Raw genomic sequence first — 23,626 nt, 5'->3', positions numbered from 1 at the left:
GAACTACAAAGGAAAAGGGACGAAAGGAAAAAGTTGAGTTGGCGGATAACCTACTGGTAGCCCTGCAGAAGAAGGTGGAGAAGGGAGAGACCACATTACCATCAAGAGGAGAAGACCAGACCGAAGAGCCCTTGTAGTTCAACTCCCCCAAAGCAAAGAAGTAACGAGACTTCCAGTTATGTATGGAAGAGCTGCCCGGCGAAAAAAGTTTATAGCCTAGTAGAGAGTTGAAATAGTATAGCTCATTCTCTACAGAATGTGTTCGCATTTGGAAACAACTTCTAAAGAGAGGAACTGTTGACTGGTGGCCGAGGCGGAGCAGAAGGATGGCAAAACAGGTGAGCGAGATAGGAGTTTGGAACAAGTTGGGAAGGTGCTATCCGGTAGAAACGTAATACATTAGAGACAAAGGGGGGAAAAGGAAGCCTAAGACCTAAATCTAAATAATCTGTATAGAGGCAGAGCTCTTCGGAACTTGGATCAAGGGCTGACTCGGAAACGGAGGGTAACCTAACAGTAATACCCTGTGGTATAGCAAATAAGTAACGAACATTCTGTAAGTCGAAAGGGGTGAGGCCACAACGGGCGTTCCTCACCATAGTAAGAACCCTCAAAGGCTATGAAGAAGACTTCATGAGGGGAAACAAAGCGTGAATGAGACAATACCATTACCAACAGATCAAACGAGCAAGCACCCAACAAAAACAAAGAAGAAAAGATGCCCAAGCAGATCAAAACAGTAAAATTCCGCACACAAACAACAAGGCCGTCTTACAAAAAAAGATCAAACACACAAAGTTAACGCAAGAACAACAAAAACATGAAGAAAAACAAAACAAACATATAGTAGAGAGGGGGAGCATACCTAACGACAGATGGGAGACCCATTGGATTGAAGAAGAGAAAAGAATGAAGGAGCCCTCTACTCGGAAGATGTGTGCAGAATGAAGGAGTCTCCTGGCCTTTATAAAGAGAGGACGGCACGAATCCCTGAGGCGGGAATCTCAAAATTTATCATCTGCAAAAAAGGATTGCGTCTCGAGGGGGAAAAAGGACACAGAGAATCCCATAAACCCATAGAAGATCTCTGACATATGCACACCGCGATTTCCCGAGGACAAACGGCGCCTCGGAAAGACTACATCGCCTCGGACACAATGTCAGACAAGGGACCATAAATGAGAACGTTTCATTCGACCCGCTTCCCAAGGTATGGTGCATTTAAAACATGCATTTATCAATCTTTCGCAGGAAAAGAAGGATGTGACGATGCCTCGGGAAAATGAGTAGATGAAACACCTAATAAAGGAGCACGACTCACTAAGAATGACACACTTGTGGCTGAGGCGATGCTGCCAAGTGCGGCTCCAAAAACGGCCTAACAGATGAGCACGACTTATCAGGCTTATAGACCCAAACGACGAGCACGACTCGCAAGGCCAAAAACGGCCTAACAGATGAGCACGACTCATTAGGATTATAGGCCCAAACGACGAGCACGACTCGTAAGGCCAAAAACAGCCCAGCAGATGAGCACGACTCATCAGGCAAAGAGACCCAAATGACGAGCATGACTCGAAAGGCCAAAAACAGCTAAGCAGATGAGCACGACTAATCAGGCCAAAAATAGCCAAGTAGACGGACATGAAATGGAATGCCAAGAATAGCCCAACACATAAACGCGGCTCAGACAACTCGTTTAATTTCCCTCTATGGGACAGGTCGGACAACTTCCATGCATGGAATAGCTCAGGTCGGCTAAATACCCTTCATGGAGGTCGGATAATTTCCCTTTATGAAGCAGGTCGGACATGTTGGCAAAAATTCCCTCAATGGGACAGGTCTGTCAAATACCCTTCATGGAGGTCGGATAATTTCCCTCCATGGAGCAGGTTGGACAGGTTGGCAAAAATTTCCTCAATGGGACAGGTCTGTCAAATACCCTTAATGGAGGTCGGTTAATTTTCCTCCATGGAGCAGGTCGGACAGGTCGGCAAAATTTTCCTCTATGGGACAGGTCTGCCAAATTCCTTTCATGGAGTAAGTCGGCCAATTTCCCCTCATGGAACAGGTCGGACAGGTCGGCAAAATTTCCCTCCATGGGACAGGTCTGCCAAATTCCCTTCATGGAGGAAGTCGACCAATTTCCCCCCATGGAGCAGGTTGGATAGGTCGGCAAAAATTCCCTCTATGGGACAGGTCTGCCAAATTCCCTTTATGGAGCAAGTCGGCCAATTTCCCCTCATGGAGCAGGTCGGACAGGTTGGCAAAAATTTCCTCTATGGGACATATTTTCCAAATTCCTCTATGGAACAGGTCGGCCAACGTCCCTCTATGGAGCAGGTCAAATAACTCGGCCCGAGCAGCTCTTCAAGCAGCTCAGCACAAACAGTTCGGCAAAACAGCTCGGCCCAAGCAGCTCTTCAAGTAGCTCGGACAAAACAGTTCGGCACGGACAAATTGGCAAAATAGCTCGGCCAGAGCAGCTCTTCTAGTAGCTCAGACAAAACAGTTCGGCACGAATAGCTCGGACAAAATAGCTCGGCATGGACAGTTCGGACAAAACAGTACGGTATGAACAGCTCGGCACAGGCTGCTCAGCACCTCCTTCGGTAAACCATGCAAAAAAAAAAAAAAAAAAGAAGGGAGAGAAAGAGAAGAGAGAAGAAGAAGAAGAAGAAGAAGGAGGAGAAGAAGAAGAAACAAATATAGATTGGGAACATTAAACCAAGAAGCAGACAAAACAATTATTCAAAATTCTTTCCAAAAATTTGAAACTGAGGGGGGGACAACTGATGCGCCCAAAATAACCTAACCAATGAGGGCAGGTCAACGCCTATCTTGTACCTTCTTCGGGTCTGACATCCAAATGAGTAATCAGCTCCAACCCAATAAAAAGGAGGAGAGATCCACGCCAGCAGCTTTAATAGCCAAGTAATAGGTGCATGCACTTATGGCTGGAGAGCGATTCACACCCCCGCGCAATAAATTCGAGCCAACCTACGGTCAACTCGAGTCCCATAAGAAGAGATTTGGAGAAAAGGCCAAGGTAAGTCATTGAATACTATTTTACTGTTGCATTCAGCCTCTCCAAAAGCGTTCCTCTTACTTAAGCATTAGAGTGATCCCCCGGAGTACACATCGGGTCCTCCAAGCCTCTCTTTTCTTCCTTTTTTAGGTCAACGGAAGTCGAAGGAGCATCCTAACAAATTTTACCCTGCAACATATAGTAATTTACTTATTTAGATTAAACAATAGAATTAAAAATGTGTCTATTATATTTAAAGCAGAGATGGGAAGTGAAAAAAGATATAAAAATTAAAAGACTAAGAGTAGATGAAGGAGAAGAATTGGATTGTAGACTTTGAAAGTGAATTTGCGAACAAAACCCTAGCTATAGAAAAACACTCATTTTCAGAAAGAAAAAAGGGCGGGGCAGTTTAGTCAATTGACATCGACGCAGAGAAGGAACAAAACCCTAGCTATATATACTAACCCGCACAACGCCTCCCCAGAGACCGGACGCCTTCGCTGATCGCTCGCCTGCTATATCGCCCACCGCTCGCTATTCCTGTACATCTCTCTCTCTCTCTCTCTCTCTAATTTTGTGTTTCTGTGCGAGACTGCTGTATAAAATCATAAGTCTTGTGATTTATTTATTTACTGTGATTTTTAATAGAATTTTGTTGAAAGAATTTCCTGCATTTCAACGATTTTCTGCATCAAAATGAAGGAAATCTATCTTAGGTATCTTCATATGTAATCTTTGAGAGCAATGGTGTAAGAATCTGTGCGTCCAATCGTCACTGGGCTTCTCCTTTATGTACATTTCATCACGACTGAACCAGTGTATAGTTCACAACTTCCTGCCCTAGTGAGATTCTATTTTTGGTTCTTCTTTTTCTGATTGACTAACATAGTTATTTAGAAACGACATCATTTTAGAGATCACCTGTTAATTCCCAAACGTCGTGGTATCATATTAAGCTTGACCTTAAGTCCCTGATGAGCGTAACATGAAGCTTCAATTTAAACTGTTTGGTTGTGTTGGATGCTAATGCAGAGAAAAAGGGGAAAAGTAGTTTTAAACTCTTATTCTGTTGTTTTGATTTTCCTGGAAGTTTAGATAAGCTAAAGCCGTCAACTCTGATTTTACTGGGATTTTTTGGTTGGTAGCTTAAGTGTGCAAAAGAGTATATGTGTTTATGTGCAGGATGCAGTGCATTTTTTGTATTTGATGAAGGGTTATTCTTTTATTTTATTTTATTTATTTGGATCAGGTGTGTTGAGTTATTAGTAGCTGGCTTTAAAAGCAATCACTCAAGATGCAAAACGAAGAAGGACAAAACATGGATCTTTACATCCCCAGGAAATGGTATATTAACTGCTTCCTGTAAGGATTGTATTTAATTGGGTATGATGGATTTTACTTATGTCACTCGTGTCATTGCAGCTCTGCCACTAATAGGCTGATAACAGCCAAGGATCATGCTTCTGTTCAGATTAATATTGGGCATCTTGATGAGCATGGGCTGTACACTGGCCAATTCAGCACTTTTGCCCTCTGTGGTTTTGTCCGAGCTCAGGTTCTTTTTCCTGCCCACTTTGTTTGTTTTGAGTCAGTGATTCTTTTTGTTGTTTATGGCTGTATCTTGTCTATTGGTATCACTAATTAGCAATTACTATGGATTCTGTTTATCATAATAATCATCCTCCACTCACCCTGCTTGGGTATTCTACTTTTCAGTCAGTCAAAGTGGGTTCCATATAAGCTATGTTGTACTAGAGATTTTAATAGTTACATATGCTAGTTGCCCGTATTGCTAGTGTTCTTCTTATGTTTGCATTACTATTCCAAAATCAAATAAAGTATAATAAAGTTTTCATGCTAGCGAAAGGTATTTGAGTTTTTTTTTTGTTTGATGCAGTTATTGAATCTTCAGTTTGATTTCGCAACTTAAATAATTTACTTCTTATACGCTTGGGAAAGTGCCACCATACCTCTTTTATCCATATTGTATTTTGCAATGAAAAAATAAACAGAGTTTTGAAATAGTATTGCACATGAATGTAATCTAGTGTTTCAAGTGGGAAATTTTGTGAACTTGTTTTGTACCCTTAGCCCAAGTATTTTGTTTTAGGGAGTTTCTTTATCATCCAAAGAAGTTGACCTGCTCATTTATTAAGTACCAAAGGAAACAAATTGAGTTCCCCTCTTTCTGTTTTGATTAGTTAGATTTTCCTCTATTCTTCTAGCATTTTTTAGTCCTTGTAATTTTGGTAAATAAATTACTTAACCATATAGCTTATTTATCTCTAAGTAACTCCCAACTTATATAGGGATGCCATCCAATTTTACAAAATTTTCATTTTTCATTATCTTTAATGCATGCTTAAATGCATCAGCATCAAATATTTCTGTATATATTTGATTTTTTAAGCCTTTTCTCCATTTCTCAATTGCAAGGTTAGCCTTTTACTTTTTTTTTTTTTAGTTTGGCCCTCTTGTAAAGTTCCAAGTGTTATGTTAGTGTTTTAAAAGGCTCAATCAAGGCTTGCCTCAACGAATGGCATGCCTAAAGTGCCTTGAGGCTCAATCTAAAATACCAAATTCCAAAAAGGCTAATGCATTTTATGTTTAGGCTTATGCATTTTTACACAAGGCACGCCTTTTGCGCCTTTCTAGTTGAGGCTTATGCATTTTGGGTGTGATTCTCAGGTAAGAATTGGTCAAAAAATTTTAACATGTTTGTATAAAAGGAATGTCATAACATGAGTTGATTTCTAGAAATCTTGGACGTCAATCTTTCCAAATAATTGAGAGATGTATCTTAGATAATGAAAATAGTTTGAACTTTGTAATCGTATACCTATCTCTTGTCATGATTTATGTCATGTATTAAAGTTGGCAATTTTTGAATGATCAACATGTAGTTTGCAAAGTACATATAATTTTTCTTTGTTATATTATATTTGTGATTTTCTTAATCTTTCCTTATTTTTAAAATATACAAAGTTTATTTACATATTTTTATCTTAAAAACAAATTCTTAAAAGGCTTATGCCCCAACACCTTAAGGCTTATGCCTCACCTGTTAAGGGTTAAAACACCTTTCCTTAACACTTTTGCCTTTTAAAACATTGGTTAAAATTAAAAAAATATGTCATTAGGTAATGTGATTTTTGTGTAGATAATTTTGTAATATTTTGTTAAAAACTAATGATATCCATGGAAGATAATACTTTTACCTTTAAAAACCTCTAAATTTGTATCCTTTAGAAGTCTGTGGGGGGGGGGGGGGGACTTGCCCTAAGTTAAACTAAAATGATATTGCCGTCATTTTGAAGGTTGTTAATTGTTTAATTGTTGTTCTTTCTCAAAGTACATATACATTTATGATGTAGAATACTGAATGAAACAAACTACTCCTTTGTTGCCATATTCATGCCATGTATCCTTTCAAAGCCTTTATTATCCTTTCTTATGTGGCCATCGAAATTCAGCCTCATGAAAAATTCGTTGCCCTATTGTTCCTTGTATTATGTATACTATTATCCATATATTCCCAAAATTAATTTGAAGTTTTTCTTATTATTTTTTTTGAGATGCATAGGCAGTATTGACATTAATTATTTCTTGTCCTAAAAATTTAAAATTTATTTTAATAATTTTTCCTTTAACATTTACACCACTATCTTTTAGGTTACCTTATTCTTCTGTTTTTATTGATAGCAAAGTTAAAATTTTGAATTTTTAGAATTTCTCTAGATTTCCCCCCTAATCTCTCAGTTTCTTTGAAAGAAAATTATGTTAATTTTGTTCTAATAATTATTTCAACTCCTTTAAAGTAACAATCTTATGTTCAAGGTGGTCAGCCTAATCCTGGTCTCCTCAGCTAGCTCTATGTCCAGAATAGTGTGGGAACCATTGCAAGTTTGATGTTGTACCCAGGGGCTATCATAATGTCACTTTGGGATCACAGTATCACCCACCCTTGCCTCTTTTTTGGCTACACCTGGGTGGTGAAAGTGCAACTTCTTGTTCATAGGGATGCCCCAACCAGTCATTGGTAACTGCAGCATTGTGAAGGATTTTCCAAGAATGTTTTTGTTAATCAAAATCTGCACAAGGGCTTTGGATATAGTGACCTAACTGGTCCCAATCCTAGTAGAGGAGCATTGTGTTGGGTGGTTGATAGCCTATGAATAACTTATTAGATGTCTATGATATGAATCCTAAGGCATTCAATAAAAGTGATGCATTGCATTTATACGGCTGGTTATAGTTAGAAAGGGGCCAAGGGTGGTCTAGGCCATTGCCCCAAGGCAACCCATCATTGTGTGAGGATATTGCCCAATATTGTGTAAATTAGTAGAAAAGGATTCATGTAAAAAGATTTAAGGGTTGGTGGTTGTTTGTTGTTATGGTACTCTGTTTGAATCTTATGAGAACTCATGGTTCAGATTTGTATGGGAATGAACTTTTGGAACCATCTTCGTATTCTGATGAGAGGACCTTGGGTTTCCTTTGTGAGTGGTCTGAGGTTTATGGTTTTGCTGGAGATCATTGTCTTGAGCTAGCTAGAAGCCCTTTTGTCCATAGTTAAGACTGCATTGGAGTACAATTTTCAGTGGAAGAAAGCCGAGGTTATATTATCATCTGGACATATCTGTTCAAATAGTACCAACGATTCAACAAACAAGTTAGCATCAAGCTGTGCTATAGATTTGCAATGCAATGACCGAGTTGGTTATAAAGCATTGCTATAGCTAAAAATCATCCATTTTTCATTGCAAGCTTTATATCAAATCTTATTTCTTGTCAATGATGTGGTTTTATTACACCGTGCACTCTGCATTGTATGGGCTTTGCTTCCTATTACTATTGTAATCACAAGTGTTCAGTTAGAAGCTTGAACTGGCTGAAAACTAATTTTTAAAAAAAGAGAAAGGATTTAGAAGCAATGCCGTCTCCATGATCTGATACTGAGATGTTTACATATTGGTAATTTTTTTGGATATTCTGTAGCATTTCTGAAAGATTTGTTTGAACATTGCAGGGTGATGCTGACAGTGCCCTTGATAGGCTCTGGCAGAAGAAGAGAGCTGATGTCCGACAACAGTAGTTTCCACTTTGGTGGCTCTGCTTTGCTTTGGAGGCCAGTGACATGATGTGGCAGTGACTATTCCGTGTTTATGGACGATGTTAATCTTGGACATGGAACAGATTATATGTAGTTTCCGCTTTGATTTTTCGATTTTGATCATGATTAGTCTCCCCCCCCCCCCCCCCTGCTATGGTGAGTCTTTTTATAACCTTTGTTTGCTGTTGGATGTAGCCTAAACCTTCATTAAGGATTGGTTGAGAGTTGGGAATTAAAAAGGATTCATTAGTTAAATTAGTGCGCATATGACCTGGCGTTGCTCTTGTGGTTGCATGTTAATGTTACTGGTAACTTTTTGTGCTTTCCCAGGTTTTAAATGTGTCGAAAATTGTGAATTGTTGTGGGGTAATTTTTGTTTCCTTGGCCGCTATTTTGTGTCTTGTTTGGAGATGCATCTGAAACAATGTCTCATCCACCATTTTAATTTCGCGTTAAAGCTCGATGACCAGCACTCTCCATCGGAAGATTTTAACGAGGATGATGCGTAGTGGTAACTGGCAAGATGCTGGTGGTGAGATCTTGTGGGGAATATTTAGGCCATTGACTCATTTTAGTAGTATTTTGGCGCCTCAGAAAATAAATATTACCTGACTTGAAATTTTTATTTTTGTATTTAGTTATCAAGAAAAATGAGAGCAAAAAATACTCTACATTTATAAATAAAAAGTTGATATTATAAATCATTAATATTTAGTTTGTTTTTTATGTTTTAGTCATATTAAAATAAATTTTTATTTTTAATAGTATTTAATAGAGAAGGAAAATATAAGACAAAATATGTGTTTTCTCTTTATCTCCTTTTCATTGTATAAAATTCTTGACCCAAATGGATCCATACATTTGGAAGAAATTTTAGGCTTAGTTTAGAATTTAGAAAAATATTTAAGAGGAAAATATCGAGGACATTTTTTTGTTTGGTTATTAAGGAATTTGATAAAGAAAATTAGAAATATATCAAATTTATAAATAAAATTTTGATTTTACAAATCATTAATATATAAATTTTTCTAATTTTTAATTGTATTAAATAAACTTTCGAATGAAAAATAAGTTTTCTCTTTATCTTTCTTTTTTTTTTACTTTTTTCAAATCAAATCTTTAATCCAAACAGACCCTTAACATAATTTAACTTTATGTTTTGTTAAAATTTACGGAGATTCAAAGCAACTCCAACTTAAATAGGGATGCCAAACAGTTTTGAAATTTCATTGTGGTCATTCTTTATAATTTTACATATTTGCTATACTATCTTTTCATTCGTATTCCAATTAACAAATACTAGGAATGTGGTACAGCAATTGGAAGGACACTGTCTTTCTAATATTTCAAAACCCTACCCGATGTTTGGGGCGTTGAAATGGGAAAGAAAAATGAGTTGGAATAAAAAATTGTGTGACGAATATAATTATAAAAATCAATTTTATTCCTTACATTCTTATGTATGAAACAAAGCTCATGTTTCATGAACTGTTTTCTCTATAAATGAGATCTAAGAGTTCTTTACAACATTTTTTTTGCACCATGTTTGTGAATTTGGAGTTTGAATCTTAAATTATATGTGTGAATTTGGATAATATGCAGTAAAAAATTATATTAAATTTCATCTAAATTTTCAATAATTTAAAATTCAAGTAGAACCTCAGGGGTGTACATTACCACTCCAAATTTGGGAATATATAATTCTCCGTTATATTTTCTAAGCATAAAGTAAGAAAATAGAGAAGTGACATTACATGATAAAAGTTCTCATCCTTCATTTTGGAGCACCACTATCAAACCTTGGATCTAAATTGTGTGAATTTGAACAAAAGGAAACATAAAATTATATTAAGTTTGTCCTAAATTCTACACAAATTTAAATCCAAGCCAAAAATCAGTCCCCCCAAACACTTAATCTTTCATCATAGCTATTTAGAAATTAGAATCATACCATATCATTGAATTTATTGGTTGTGGGGTAGGGTCTATGCCTACATTTTGGAAGTATAGATTTCGAAACTTAGATTTAGATTTGCGTGAATTTGAACAAATTTAAATACAATTTTATATTACATCTTACTCAAATCCAATACAAATTCAAATCCACCACCTCTCCAAACATAAACTAATAATATATTTATTATATAAAGGCAACATTTGGAGTTCAAATTTGGATTTGTGTGAACTTAAAGAAAAACAAAATACAAAACTATATTGAGTTTTATATAAATAATCTACACATATCTAAATTTGAAGTTGGTGACACATGCTTTTAAGTAAAATTAAAAGGATGCATAATGCTCCAAATGATGATTCCCCCTTCAGGTTTTAGCTATGCCTATATGTTCCTCAAGCTTGTATGTATGCTCTCTAGTCAATCTTTTTTTTCCTACTTTGCGTAAGATGCCTTGATACCAAATTTGCTGCCTTGCCAGAGAGGAAAATCCAGATGAAAATTGGAAACCTAAACTTGCTATTCCAAATCTCATGGAGGACAAGAGAGCTACCAAGACAAAATGCACCAGATTCACCCAATTGCCTAGACTCCTACATGAAAATGCACCGTTCCATCATATGTTCTGTCGCATAAAATATGTTGGCATCAACTCAACACAGTTGTTACTTAAAAAAATAGGCAGGCCAAGGTCAATGTAATATCTTTCTTGTACAACCAACCCCCCATTGATTAAAAAATTATATAAACATATATAAAGCATTATTACTTTTAAATGGAAGGCAGGAAAAGGTATATGGTACCTCCTGATTCTTGCACAAAACACCTAAAGAGAGATTCCTTTTAAGAGAAGCACAAATCTGTCTGTCGAGAGAGCTGGGACACTAGCCTCTATTGATCAGATGATGAACTCATCTGTATTGTACAACACTAGTGATGGATTAGGCACATAACCCTTGATCTCTGAGTGAGTCCTAAGCCTCTCTATAGCCTCATTCACCTCTTTCCAATCAGGATGTACTCTGTCTTCCGCAAAGAATTCATGAACCACACCATTCACTTCAATCGAGCTGCAGCCAGGGATTTTCCTCTCAGTTTGCGTTTCTCTCATCACCTTCCTTGTTTTCTCAACTTCACTCCACTGATTTTTACCTGCAAATATGTTGGACAAAAGTACATAGCACCCTCCATCTCCTAAAGCCAACTTTTGGAGGTAATCCTCAACATCGTCATTGATATTTGTGTAACCATGGATCTTACAAGCATTGAGTAAAGCTCCCCATATAACTATATTTGGCTCCATTGGCATAGTTGCGATTAGCTCCTTAGCTTCGTTAATTAGTCCCCCACGCCCAAGGATATCCACCATGCAGCCATAGTGTTCAATCTTTGGTGTGATGTGAAACTCTGTGTCCATTCGATCGAATTGCTTCCACCCTTCATCAACGGATCCCATATGACTACATGCTGATAAGACAGCAACAAAAGTCACATCATTGGGTTCAATATGAGCAGCTTCCATTTCCTTAAAGAGCTCTAGAGCAGTGGATCCATGACCATGAATGGCAAGCCCTGAGAGCATAGCATTCCAGGAGCATAAGTTTTTTTGCGGCATATTATGAAATAACTGAAAAGATATGTCAATGCATCCACACTTAGCATACATATCCAAAAGAGAAGTGCCCAAGATAACATCATTTGTTAATTTTTTCGTATTCATGTAGGCATGGATCCATCTTCCCATGTCCAGTGCCCCAATTTGGGCACAACCAGAAAGAATGCTAGTTATAATTACTCCATCCGGGCTAAAACCATCAAACTGCATTTTGTTAAAAAGCTCCAAGGCTTCCATTGCCCTCCTATTCTGCACATAGCCTGAAATCATTGCACCCCACGAAACTAAATCTCTCTCCGGCATTTCATCAAACAAAGCTCTAGCAATATCAACACTACCCAACTTAGAATACCCACCAATAACTGCATTCCATGACTCAACATTCCTCTCCGGCATTTCATCAAACAGCCTACGCCCATTCTCAACATCCCCACAACCAAAAAAAGCCATTATCATCGTATTCCAATTAACCACATTGCACGTAGGCATTTCATCAAACAGTTTGCATCCATTGGACAGATCCCCACATTTTGAGTACATATGAATCAACGCATTACGAATAAACACATCAGAATAAAAACCCATTTTCACAATTTTTCCGTGAACAACCCTACCCTCTTCGTAACTGGGTCTCAATCCATAAGCCTTGAGCACAAAAAGAAACGTGAATTTGTTCAATTGCACGCCTCTCGACCTCATCACTCCATAGAATTCAATAGCCTTTTCTGGGTTTTTTGCCAGAACACAGCCTCTGATCAGGGTGGTCCAAGAGTAAGAATCAGGATCGTCAACTCTGTCGAATACTCGATGCGCGTAATCCATGTTTCTCGCGCGAACAGCATAAGACTCCACCATTTTGGTGGCAATGTAGGTGTCTCTGATTCGGCCTGTTGTGATGAGGTGCGCGTGGACACGCTTGAGCTCTTCCATGGAATTGCATGATTGCAGAACAGAGAGAGCTTCGTGGTTCGAATTTTTGAATTTGAATTTGGGCGTCGCGTTCGTCAGCTGCCGCTGAAGAGAGGGGAGGGAGAGGAGAGGCATCCACTATGGCCATTTGACGGAACGCTGCAGTCGACGCTTGCAGTACTGCAGATTTTGGGAAGATAGAAATTATGAAAACAAAAAAATAAAAATAAAAATAAAAATAATTTATTAATTTAATTATGTTTTTTAAAATAAAATAAAATGAAAATGAAAATGATTTATCACATTTTAATTTTCCTTTTTAGACCAAAAAAAATAAGTAGTAGCTATAGTATTTTTTATCATTATATTGTCATTTTCACTAATTGAACCAATGAAAGGCTTCCAAGTGCATCAGCCCTCAGCTGTCAGCCTCAAGTGTCTCAATATGAATAGTAAAAATAATTATTTTAAATTCAAGGGCCTTTCAACTCTACAATTAATTTTAATTAGTATTGTTCTTACAATGAATATAATAATATCGCAATTTGTTTTTGTTGTTGGAAAAGCATCTTATTTTATTGGCACTCTTCACTCTTCTTGATCCAATGCAATACATTTAGTCCATCTATTTTAAATCCATAGTATCATTATATTGTGTGAATCTCTTCTTTGCATGTGGATGATGGAGGTGATTAATCAAACAATAACATTACAAAAAATAAGGTTATTAGTGACAGTTTCAAATTAGTAGCTAAAATGACAATGACTAATACTTATTAATGACGAATTTTAAAATCGTTACTAATAATGAAATATTAGTGACTAATTTATTCTGTCACTAAAAGTTTAAAACCGTCACTATAAATTTTTCATTTTTACGATTAAAAATCGTTACAAAAGACCAATTATTGTCGATATAAGAACCGTCACTAATGCTTTGTAGGGATACTAGTAGTAACGGTTTGAGAACCGTCACTAATATAAGCAGGATTAGTGACTGTTTTAAAACAGTCACTAATACTTTGTAGTGGTGTTATTAGTGATGATTTTCAAACTGTCTCTAATACTTTAAAATAAATAACTTTTTTTTTGAATTCATTCATTAATTCTTGTAAAAACCTATAATTACATTTTAACATACATAATATTAAACTAGAAAAAATTCATAAATTATTCAAAATTAAAATATAAATTGCTCAAAAATTCAAATAAAAATACAAAAATTCATTCTATTTAGATAACAAAAAATATAGAAAAAGTCAAAAACTACATTCGACTGTAGTGCTTGGCATCGTCATGATGTTGTGATAGTTGCAAACCTTACAAAGTAATAATTATACAAAAAATTAGTATACGATTTTTGAACATATATGCACGTATTATAAGTAAAAATGATTTGATAGAAAAATGATCGGACATTCATACATAATTAAAAAAAAAAATGATACAATTTTAAATAGTTAAGTTTGATCAATCAAAATTGATCCCACTCGCTTTGGATTTTGAATACCCAAGTTGGACACGTGAGTGTTAAAATCCACTATGTTTGTTAAATTTGTTTGTATTCTAACTTTACTTCTAAGTGGGCAAAAAATCTCTTGGGGAGAGGTTTTTGGGCACTGTCAGCTCTGGCATGTCCAACTCAATGTGACAGACATGTCGGGACTGATGCCACTTGGTTTGGACCTCGTATGTTCGAATTGGACACTTGAAAGCTAAAATCCATTAAGTTTGCTAAGTTTGTTTGTATTCTTACTTTACTTCTAAGTGTGCAAAAAGCTCTAAGAGAGGAGTTTTTAGGCACCGTCGGCTCTGGCTCGTCCAGCTCAATGTGAAAGACGTTTTGGAACTGACCCACTTGGTTTGGACCTCGTATGCCTGAGTTGGACACCTGAGTGCTAAAATCCATGAAGTTTTGCTAAGTTTTTTGAATTCTTACTTTATTTCTAAGTGCACAAAAAGCTTTCGGGAAGGAATTTTTGGACACCATCAGCTTCGGCACGTCTAGCTCAATGTGATGGACTTGTCAAGACTGACCCTACTCAATTTGGACCCTGTATGTCCAAAATGGATACCCGAGTGCTTAAAATCAACTAAGTTTACTAAATTTGCCTTTAAGCGCATAATTTTCAATTGGGAAGGAGTTTTTGGACATCATCAGCTTTGGTACATCCAACTCAATGTGATAGACATGTTGGGACTAACCTCACTTGGTTTGGACCTTGTATACCCGAATAAGACACCTAAGTGCTAAAATCCACTAAGTTTGCTAAGTTTGTTTGTATTCTTACTTTGCTTCTAAGTGCGCAAAAAGCTCTTAGGGAAAATTTTTTGGGCGCCATCAACTTTGGAACATCCAAATTAATGTGATGGACGTGTTAGTACTGAATCCCACTTAGTTTGGACCTCGTATGCTCGAGTTGGACACCTGAGTGCTAAAATCCACTAAGTTTGCTAAGTTTGTTTGTATTCTTACTTTTCTTCTAAGTGTGTAAAAAGCTCCTGGGGAGAATTTTTTAGGTACCATCGGCTCTAGAACGTCCATCTCAATGTGAAGGGCGTGTAGGGAGTGACCCCACTCAATTTGGACCTCGTATGCTCGAATTGGACATTTGAGTGCTTAAAATTAACTAAGTTTACTAAGTTCTCCTCTAAGCACATAATTTTTAATAAAGGAGGAGTTTTTGGGTATCGTCAGCTTTGACACGTCCAATGGATGTGTCGAGACTAACCCTATTTGGTTTGGACCTCGTATACCCGAGTTGGACACTTGAGTGTCAAAATTCACAAAGTTTGTTAAGTTTGTTTGTATTCTTACTTTTCTTCTAAGTGTGCAAAAAGCTCTCGGGGAAGATTTTTTGGGCACCGTCAGCTCCGACACGTCCAGCTCAATGTCACGAATGTGTACGGATTGACCCCGCTTTGTTTGGAGCTCGTATGCTCGAGTTGGACACCTGAATGCTAAAATCCACTAAGTTTGTTAAGTTTGTTTGTATTCTTATTTTGCTTCTAAGTGCGTAAAAAGGTATCGAGGAGGACTTTTTGGGCACTGTCTGCTCCGGAACGTCCAACTCAATGTCATGGATATTTTGATACTAACCCCACTCAGTTTTGACCTCGTATGCTCGAATTGGGCATCTGAATGCTTAAAATAAACTAAGTTTACTAAGTTTGCCACTAAGCGCATAATTTTCAGTTGGGGAGGAGTTTTTAAGCACCGTTAGCTTTGGCATGTCCTGCTCAATGTGACAGACGTTTCAGGACTGATCTCACTCAGTTTGAACCTTGTATGCCCGAATTGGACACCTGAGTGCTTAAAATCAACTAAGTTTACTAAGTTCTCCTCTAAGCACATAATTTTCAATCGGGGAGGAGTTTTTCGGCACTGTCAGCTCCAGCACGTCCAACTCAATGTGATGGATGTATCGGGACTGACCCCACTTGGTTTGGACCTCGTATGCTCAAGTTGGACATTTGAGTGCTAAAATCTACTAAGTTTGCTAAGTTTGTTTGTATTCTTACTTTGCTTCTAAGTACGCAAAATGTTAGAATTGATGTATTCCCAAGAGAAGGGGGGGGGGGGGGTTGAATTGGAATTTTAAACTATTCTCCTAGGTTGAACTAGATATTGGCGAGATATTAAAACCTAGGGTCTTCTATGTAGTTCCAAATACGCTGATAAATATAATATACGGAAATTTAAATTAGGCGCATCATCCACGTAATAACATACACGTGCGGTAAATATAAAGTGCAAAAATATAAATAAACACATGATATGTTATTCGGGTTCGGCCAACCGTGCCTACGTCCCCACCTTTAGCTCGCAAGCCCGAGGATTCCACTAATGACTCACTTAAAGGTGGAGCGACATCGATTACAATCAGGTTAATTAGCACAGGGCTGACCTCAACCTTAACCAGGTCAATTAGAGGGGCTGACCTAACCAACACGCCTTAACAGGATGACCCACCTAACTTTCCTAACAGAGTCTAAGCCAATCCGGGACTATTCCAGGGCTAGTCTCCCTCTTCAAGCCTGTGCTTGGAAATACAACAAATGTGTATATAATCAAATGGTACAATGATTGTGCTTTCGTGTAAAGTAGATATGTACTCAAATACGCGCAATTACATACACCACAAATGATATAATATGTAAGCTCAATGTGGTCTAGTTTTTCAACTCTCATATATGTATATATATATATTTACTATCAGTGTGATGAGTGCGTGAGAGTATCAATCAAGCAATATTTGTATCACAAGATATTTAGGCAAGATGTTCACACAAAGATACTAGCCAAACAATATATATGTATATATTTCAATAAGCGGATTTTCTCAATCGTATGATGCTCTAATAATGTATATGTTTGGTTTGCAAAAGATGTGTAATCTTTGTATTCAGCAAATAATATATGAGTGAATGAATATTGCAACAAAGATAACTATTTCATAAACAAATATCTCTTCAAATATATTTTTCAATATAAAGCACAATAGATATTTGAAAGTGATTATGAAAAGATTCTGCAACCAAAATACTATACGATCTTCTTAAGATATTACAATGAATATATAACCTCAGAAGATCAAATAAAAGTCTTCTTAGGAGAGACTTATTAACAAAGTCCCCTAAGAATACTTGGGTTTAGCTCTCGTAAAAATCAAATCAATCTTACTAAGAATGGGAGTGCAACCCTTTTTAATCAAGCACTCAATCAACTTACAGAGAGTTTGAGCAATAAGAGAAGGTAAGTATGAGTGTTTTGGAGCTTAGATATGAGTATTATAGGATTTGATTTCAGAGAATTTCACCAAATCAAAGTGGCTAATCCTTCACTAATTTTCACAAATGATTTCATATATACAGACATGGAAAGAGATATGACCGTTAGGGACCTATTGGGTATTATTAGGGAAGTTTAATGACATTTCAAATATTTTAACCCTGTTTAAAAGATGTTTAACTGCGGTAAAAATCAAGGCAACCCGATAGGTCCGGTCGATTAGATCTCATATGGTTCGGTCAACCAGGATGTTTTTGAAATGAAGGCTCGATCGACCGTAAGTGGGCGATTTCCCATTTCTCCAAGGTTCGGTTGACCGGGCCATTTTGAACTAGCTAGTTCGGTCGACCAGACCGTTGGAATTTTTTCTGATGACCCTCGGTCGACTAGGTAGTTGGAGTACAATTTTTGCTCGGTCGACCAAATGGTCAAACATTTGACCCCAAGGGATTTCGATTGACCAGGAGTTTTGAACTGCAATGGTTTGGTCGACCGGGACCTTGTTCAACTGTTGACCTAGGCCAGTTTCGATCGACCAGGGCAAAAATGAACTGCCTTGGCCAGTTGACTGAAAGTGTACCAAGTGTGCATTTCGGTCCTGTTTCGAAACATACAAACCCTATTCAAGTGCCTAATACATGCAAGTGTAAAGGTGAGTGTCCTAAGGTCACTTGGGGTCTAATTTTGAAGACACCGAAAATGTCCGGTGTCGGTCGACCGAAGGGTAAACCCTAAGGTCATTTTTCATTTACGGTTTGTTTGAGCTTACATATCATCATGCATGCGATGTGTGTGAGCTTATTACAAACTAGAGCCCTAATTACTATTATAGACCAATTAAATGAAATATATTACAACACTAAATATAAATTGGTCTTTAGGCTTTACTTGCTTTGTGCCCATCTTGATCTTATCAATCTTAGTTCCTGTACAAAACCTCAAACACCTATTAGATACAATGAGTATATTTCATAATCAAAACCGGACATGACCAATAAGGTCAACACAAAAAGCTCCCGCGTTGGAGTTTTTGAGCACCGTCAGCTTTGGCTCATCCAACTCAATGTGACGATCGTGTTGGGACTAACCCACTTGGTTTGGACCTTGTATGCTCGAGTTGGACACCTGAGTGCTAAAATCCACTAAGTTTGCTAAGTTTGTTTATATTTTTACTTTACTTCTAAGTGTACAAAAAGCTTTCGAGGAGGAGTTTTTGGGCACCATCAGCTCTGGCATGTCTAGCTCAATGTCACGGACGTGTCGAGACTAACCCCACTTGGTGTGGACCTCGTATACCTGAGTGGTAAAGTCCACTAAGTTTGCTAAGTTTGTTTATATTCTTACTTTGCTTCTAAGTGTTCAAAAAACTCCCAGGGAGGAATTTTTGGATACCATCCACTTCGGTATGTCCAAATCAATGTCACAAATGTGTCGGACTAACCATAATCGGTTTGCACATATTAATTTGAAATCATGACTTGTCTCAAGAAAATACCACTGAAAACACACCAACAAAATATTCTGAATCTCTTGGTGTTAGAAAAGAGATAGTATGAGTCTGTTGTGAGGATTTCATTGGTCATGATCTCTTAAATAGGGAGATTATTATGTGGAATTATTCATATCATAGTCATGAGTTTATGCACAATCCCTTCTTTCTTTTTATTTTTTATTTTCCAATTTTTTAATCCTTCATCTCTTGTTAGAATGAGTTAAAGGATATGTGTACTTAACTTTCCTATCTTATGCAGTGTTTACAAAATAATTGAGTAAACAACTTAGTGAATAGTCAATATGGGCTTTGGTAATTCAGATTCAATTTGAGAAATTTAAATTAGAATGATTAGCTCAAATTCAAGTTAATAAGAATACAATTCTCAAATAAAATAGAATGATAACATTTAGCTCGTGATTAAAGTTAGAATCAGAGAGCACATACTTAATTTGCTCTGGTGATTGTCAAGAAGAATAAGAATGCATGTAAATGGTAATGAGGCAATACAAACTAGCGGTAGGGTCCTAGGGAAATAGGATGTCTCCAGGCCATGGTCCAAAAGTTAGGACTTCGACAACTACTAGTATTGCAAACATTTGCACACTCCAATGTTTTATACAAACTCATCCAACATTAAACCCTTTCCTAAATATTTGGCCATGACACTAATAATAAAGTCGAACTTAGGGCCCTGGCAGAGGGAGTGTGAATGTGCAAAGAAATAGGTTATATGAATGTGGATATTGAATGTGATTCTAATGTAGTGGTCAAATGGGTTCGTTCTCGCAGATGCATGGTATGGTATTTGTGGGATTTTTGGGAAGATCTTTTAGAGGCTCTTTCCATGATTAATTTTACCATTGCTCACTAATTTAGAGAAGGAAATAAGGTTGCGGACTTCTTGACTCGTTAGGGAGAGGAAGGCACCACTATGAGATATTTGGAGTTTGTTTCTTTACCTCGTCTAGTTAGAGGCATGATATGCCTTGACAAAATTGGTTTTCCTAATTTAAGAGTCTAATGTGTCGTTTTATTTTCGTTTCGTTTTGTTACATTTCATTTTTATCTGTTTGTAGCTTGTTTTGCTGGAACCATGGTATTCTTCCGCCATAAGTAAGGAGTTTTCTCATAAAGAAAGGAGGTGCCACCCTTTTTTACGAAGAAAAAAAAAAGAAAACAAAAGACAAAAAAACACTTTCCTAAATATAACAATGGAGAAGATTAAAACCAACCTACTTACTTGTGGTTCAGATTGAAAATAACGTGATGGTTTGATCAAATAAATATAAAATTCTTTTTTCTAACAAAGTAAATTAGATAAAAAGTTAGTAGCAAGTGTATTTTTTTAAATCAAATAAATACGAAACTTTATTTTCTTAAATATTTTGGTTTTTTGGGACCTCTACGATATAATAATATCGCAATTTACTTTTTCTGTTAGAAAAACATCTTGTTTGATTGGCACTCTTGACTCTTGTTGATCCAATGCAATACATTTGGTCCATCTATTTTCAATTCATAGAATCATTATATTGTGTGAATCTCTTCTTTGGATGTGGATGATGGAGAGATGTTGCCAGGTTCACTATGTCAAAGTGATTAATCAGTGGATAAGGAGTAGCGTATTATCAATCCATAATATCAATATATATATATATATATATATATATATATTTGAAAAAAAGAGCGGCACCTCCTAATTTTATTAGAAAACCCCTCACTTATGGCGGAGGAATACCGTGATTCCAACCTTGAGGCTTGGGGACAACAAAATCAAACCTCAAGACTCTAAAACTAACTTAACCAACTTATTCAAAATCAATAAATCAATGACTAGCAACCAAACAAATAAATAAGAACTAAACAATTATAAGTGGAAAACAAACAAAACTCCAGAAAATAACACAAAGTATCACAAGCGCAAAGAAGGAAATCCCAACAAATCCAATCGAATCATTCCCCTGACTTGCTGTGGAAGATCATCTTGACAACTATATGATCGAGATATACTAGATTCACCCTACTTGGCAAAGAAATCCGCACTTTTATTTGCCTCCTTGTAAACTTGTTCCACTTTGTACTGTATGCCTCTCAATGTTAGCACAAACTCTTCCCACAATTCCCATAAGTTACAAACTGAACACTTCCCAGAATTTATCCACTAAACCAACAAAGCAGAGTCACATGCAATCTCCACTTGATCAAATCTGAGATCTTTGCACAGTTTAATCCTTATAATAATCACCTTCAATTTAGCCATATTATTCGTTCCATAACCCAGTAATGAGGAAAAAGTTGCTTTAAATAAACCTCTTTCATCTCTTATCACGCCTCCACCACCACAATTACCTGGGTTACCTTTACAGCTTCCATCCACATTCAACTTAACCCAACCTATCCCAGGTTTACACCATCTGACTACACCAGGAAGACGAACCGTCACATTTTTTACTTGAATATCCAAAACACGAAGGACTGCAATATTCGTGCAAGAAGCAGGTGTACATTTAGTTAACTTTTCCGAAATGGATCTTAGCCAATATTTAATATCAAGCCACACAGTTCTCACCGAATCATGAATTGATTCCATCGTGGCTCTACATCGATGAGTCCAAAGTCCCCAGATGATGAGACTAGGTATGAGACCTACCAAAATGCTTAACTGTGAGGCCCTTCTTGCACAACTAAACCAGACATTAACTCTTACTTTCCATGTATTTGTTGCCATACAACTAACATCCAACGCCACTGTTGCTTGTTTCTATACCTCCTGAGCAAAAGATCCCGTGCAAAACACATGGTCTAGAGATTCAATCTTGGCATTTGAACAGCAATCATACTGAGAGGTCATCTGAACACCTACTTCTTTAATACGAGTATCAACCGGAAGACAAGCGAACCAAGACTTCCACATAGAAATTGACACCCTTTTCTGCAACATAGGGTGCCAAATCCATTTTACAACTAAGAATTCCTATTTTCGCTCCCTTATAATTTCCCAAGCACTTGTCGTGGTAAATGTCTTATCTGTTAAAGGTTCCCAAATTACTATATCTGGACCCTCCTTGCAAGAAATAGAAGAGTTCATTACTTCCTCAGCCTAATCTTCACCCAACAGATCCACTAATAAATCAACATTCCACCCATTTCTATGCCAACAATCTCGTGTTCGTAGCTTATGGTTTCTGATTTTGTGAACCTTAGCACAAAGGAGATTGGAGGCTAACCATCGATCAAACCAGAAAGAGGCCGATCCTTCTTTAATTTGAACACGAACATGCTCTAATACTTCAAGTATCACACGAACAATCGATTTCCAAAATCTGGTTCCTTTATCTGGTTTCATTTCTCTCAAGTGGTGTCTATTATACAAATACTTGGCTTTAAAGAATTGAGTTCACAGATTATCCATAATTAACAATCTCCACACAAACTTCATATGCAATGTTTTTTTTACTTCCTCAAAATCCCTAAACAGGCTTACATATATTAGACTAAAAACACCATTTCCTTTTTCTTTTATCATTTACTCCGCTCCAAAAAAAATTCGATAACATAGAATTTATCTTTGTGAAGACAATATTAGGAATGTCCATTACCACTAATTGATGAACCGCCATTGATGATAATACATGCTTAATTAAACTTAAGTGGCCCCCTTGACATAAAAGCTTAAATTTTCAACCCACTATCTTTTTCCTCAATTTAGCAACTAGGGGCTCTAAAATATGAGCTGTACGACGACTTGATACCAAAGGAACACCCAAGTATGTAGCAGGGAACCCTCCTTTTACAAAGCCAGTCGTCCTTATCAAGGATCTCTTCCGAGTAAAAGCAATTCTCTTTCACAAAAAAATACTTGACTTGTCTCTATTTATCATTTGACTAGACCAATCCTCATATTTCTTAAGAGTCTTAATAAGCATTCGAATGAAACTTCTTTTACCATTGGCAAAAATAAGAATGTCATCCGCATAGAGAAGGTGTGATACCAAAGGCGGTCCACGAGGATGATAGTAAGCCCCTATCTTATTCTCCATAAAATTTTTCTTTAGAAGCCAAGAAAGAACTTCCTATAAAATAATAAATAAATAAGGAGATAGAGGGTCTCCTTGGTGAAGCCCTCGAGAAGGTTTAAAGAAATTTTTATAAGTGCCATTCATCATAATGGAGAATCAATGAGAGGAAACACATTCCGCCACTAAACCACATAATCTCCGTGAGAATCCAAAACTTTCTAGAACCAAGTTAAAAAAATCCCAATCGACCCTATCATATGCCTTAGCTATGTCCACTTTGATCATTACAATTCCACCATTAGACTTCAATATATGTCGTGTAGATGTTATCAAATGACTCGTGGTAGATGATAACTTGTTCGTTTCAAAGTGGAGCCTTACACTTATTTCTCTTGAGGTTGATTATTTGCTTTTACTCCTTTTGATTTTTTTTGTGTGTGGTTATTAGTGGGTATACTCTTCATATAGAAACCACATCTTTTCATTTAAAGCTTCGAGTATTTCTATTAAAGATTGATAATTCCGATATGATGTTCTCATTTTTTGAACAGCATCATTTTACTAAGTCTGTTTGGATAAACCTCTATTTGGAATATTGGGCTCTCTTCTTGGAGAAAATAACTTCCAATCTCTATTTATTGACATTCTCTTGAATGTGTACTTCCATCACACTCACCATTTTGTTTACCTATGTTTTA

The 23,626-nt window shown here is 36.9% G+C and overlaps 2 protein-coding genes across 3 annotated transcripts; one reads left to right on the top strand and one right to left on the bottom strand.

Moving 5' to 3' along the window:
* Window positions 1-3,346: 3,346 nt before the first annotated feature.
* LOC131154078 (small ribosomal subunit protein eS21) lies at window positions 3,347-8,399 on the top strand. Of its 2 annotated transcripts, XM_058106582.1 has the most exons (4): window positions 3,347-3,573; window positions 4,281-4,375; window positions 4,454-4,586; window positions 8,061-8,399. In XM_058106582.1, exons 2-4 carry the CDS (start codon window positions 4,326-4,328, stop codon window positions 8,124-8,126), a joined length of 249 nt encoding a protein of 82 aa, XP_057962565.1. In that variant the 5' UTR covers window positions 3,347-3,573; window positions 4,281-4,325; the 3' UTR covers window positions 8,127-8,399. The 2 variants fall into 2 exon arrangements, with proteins under 2 accessions (XP_057962565.1, XP_057962564.1); XM_058106581.1 differs by lacking the exons at window positions 3,347-3,573; window positions 8,061-8,399 and having other exon boundaries at window positions 4,282-4,375; window positions 4,454-4,891.
* Window positions 8,400-10,996: 2,597 nt separating this feature from the next.
* On the bottom strand, window positions 10,997-12,757 carry LOC131153953 (pentatricopeptide repeat-containing protein At4g18840-like). Its single transcript, XM_058106398.1, has one exon. The coding sequence runs from the start codon at window positions 12,755-12,757 to the stop codon at window positions 10,997-10,999; it is 1,761 nt and encodes a 586-aa protein (XP_057962381.1).
* Window positions 12,758-23,626: the final 10,869 nt, after the last annotated feature.

Source organism: Malania oleifera, chromosome 4 (genome assembly GCF_029873635.1).
Source record: "Malania oleifera isolate guangnan ecotype guangnan chromosome 4, ASM2987363v1, whole genome shotgun sequence".
Taxonomy (NCBI): Eukaryota; Viridiplantae; Streptophyta; class Magnoliopsida; order Santalales; family Ximeniaceae; genus Malania; species Malania oleifera.
Note: the sequence above shows the minus strand (reverse complement) of the source record. Positions and strands in the feature narration are given on the sequence as shown.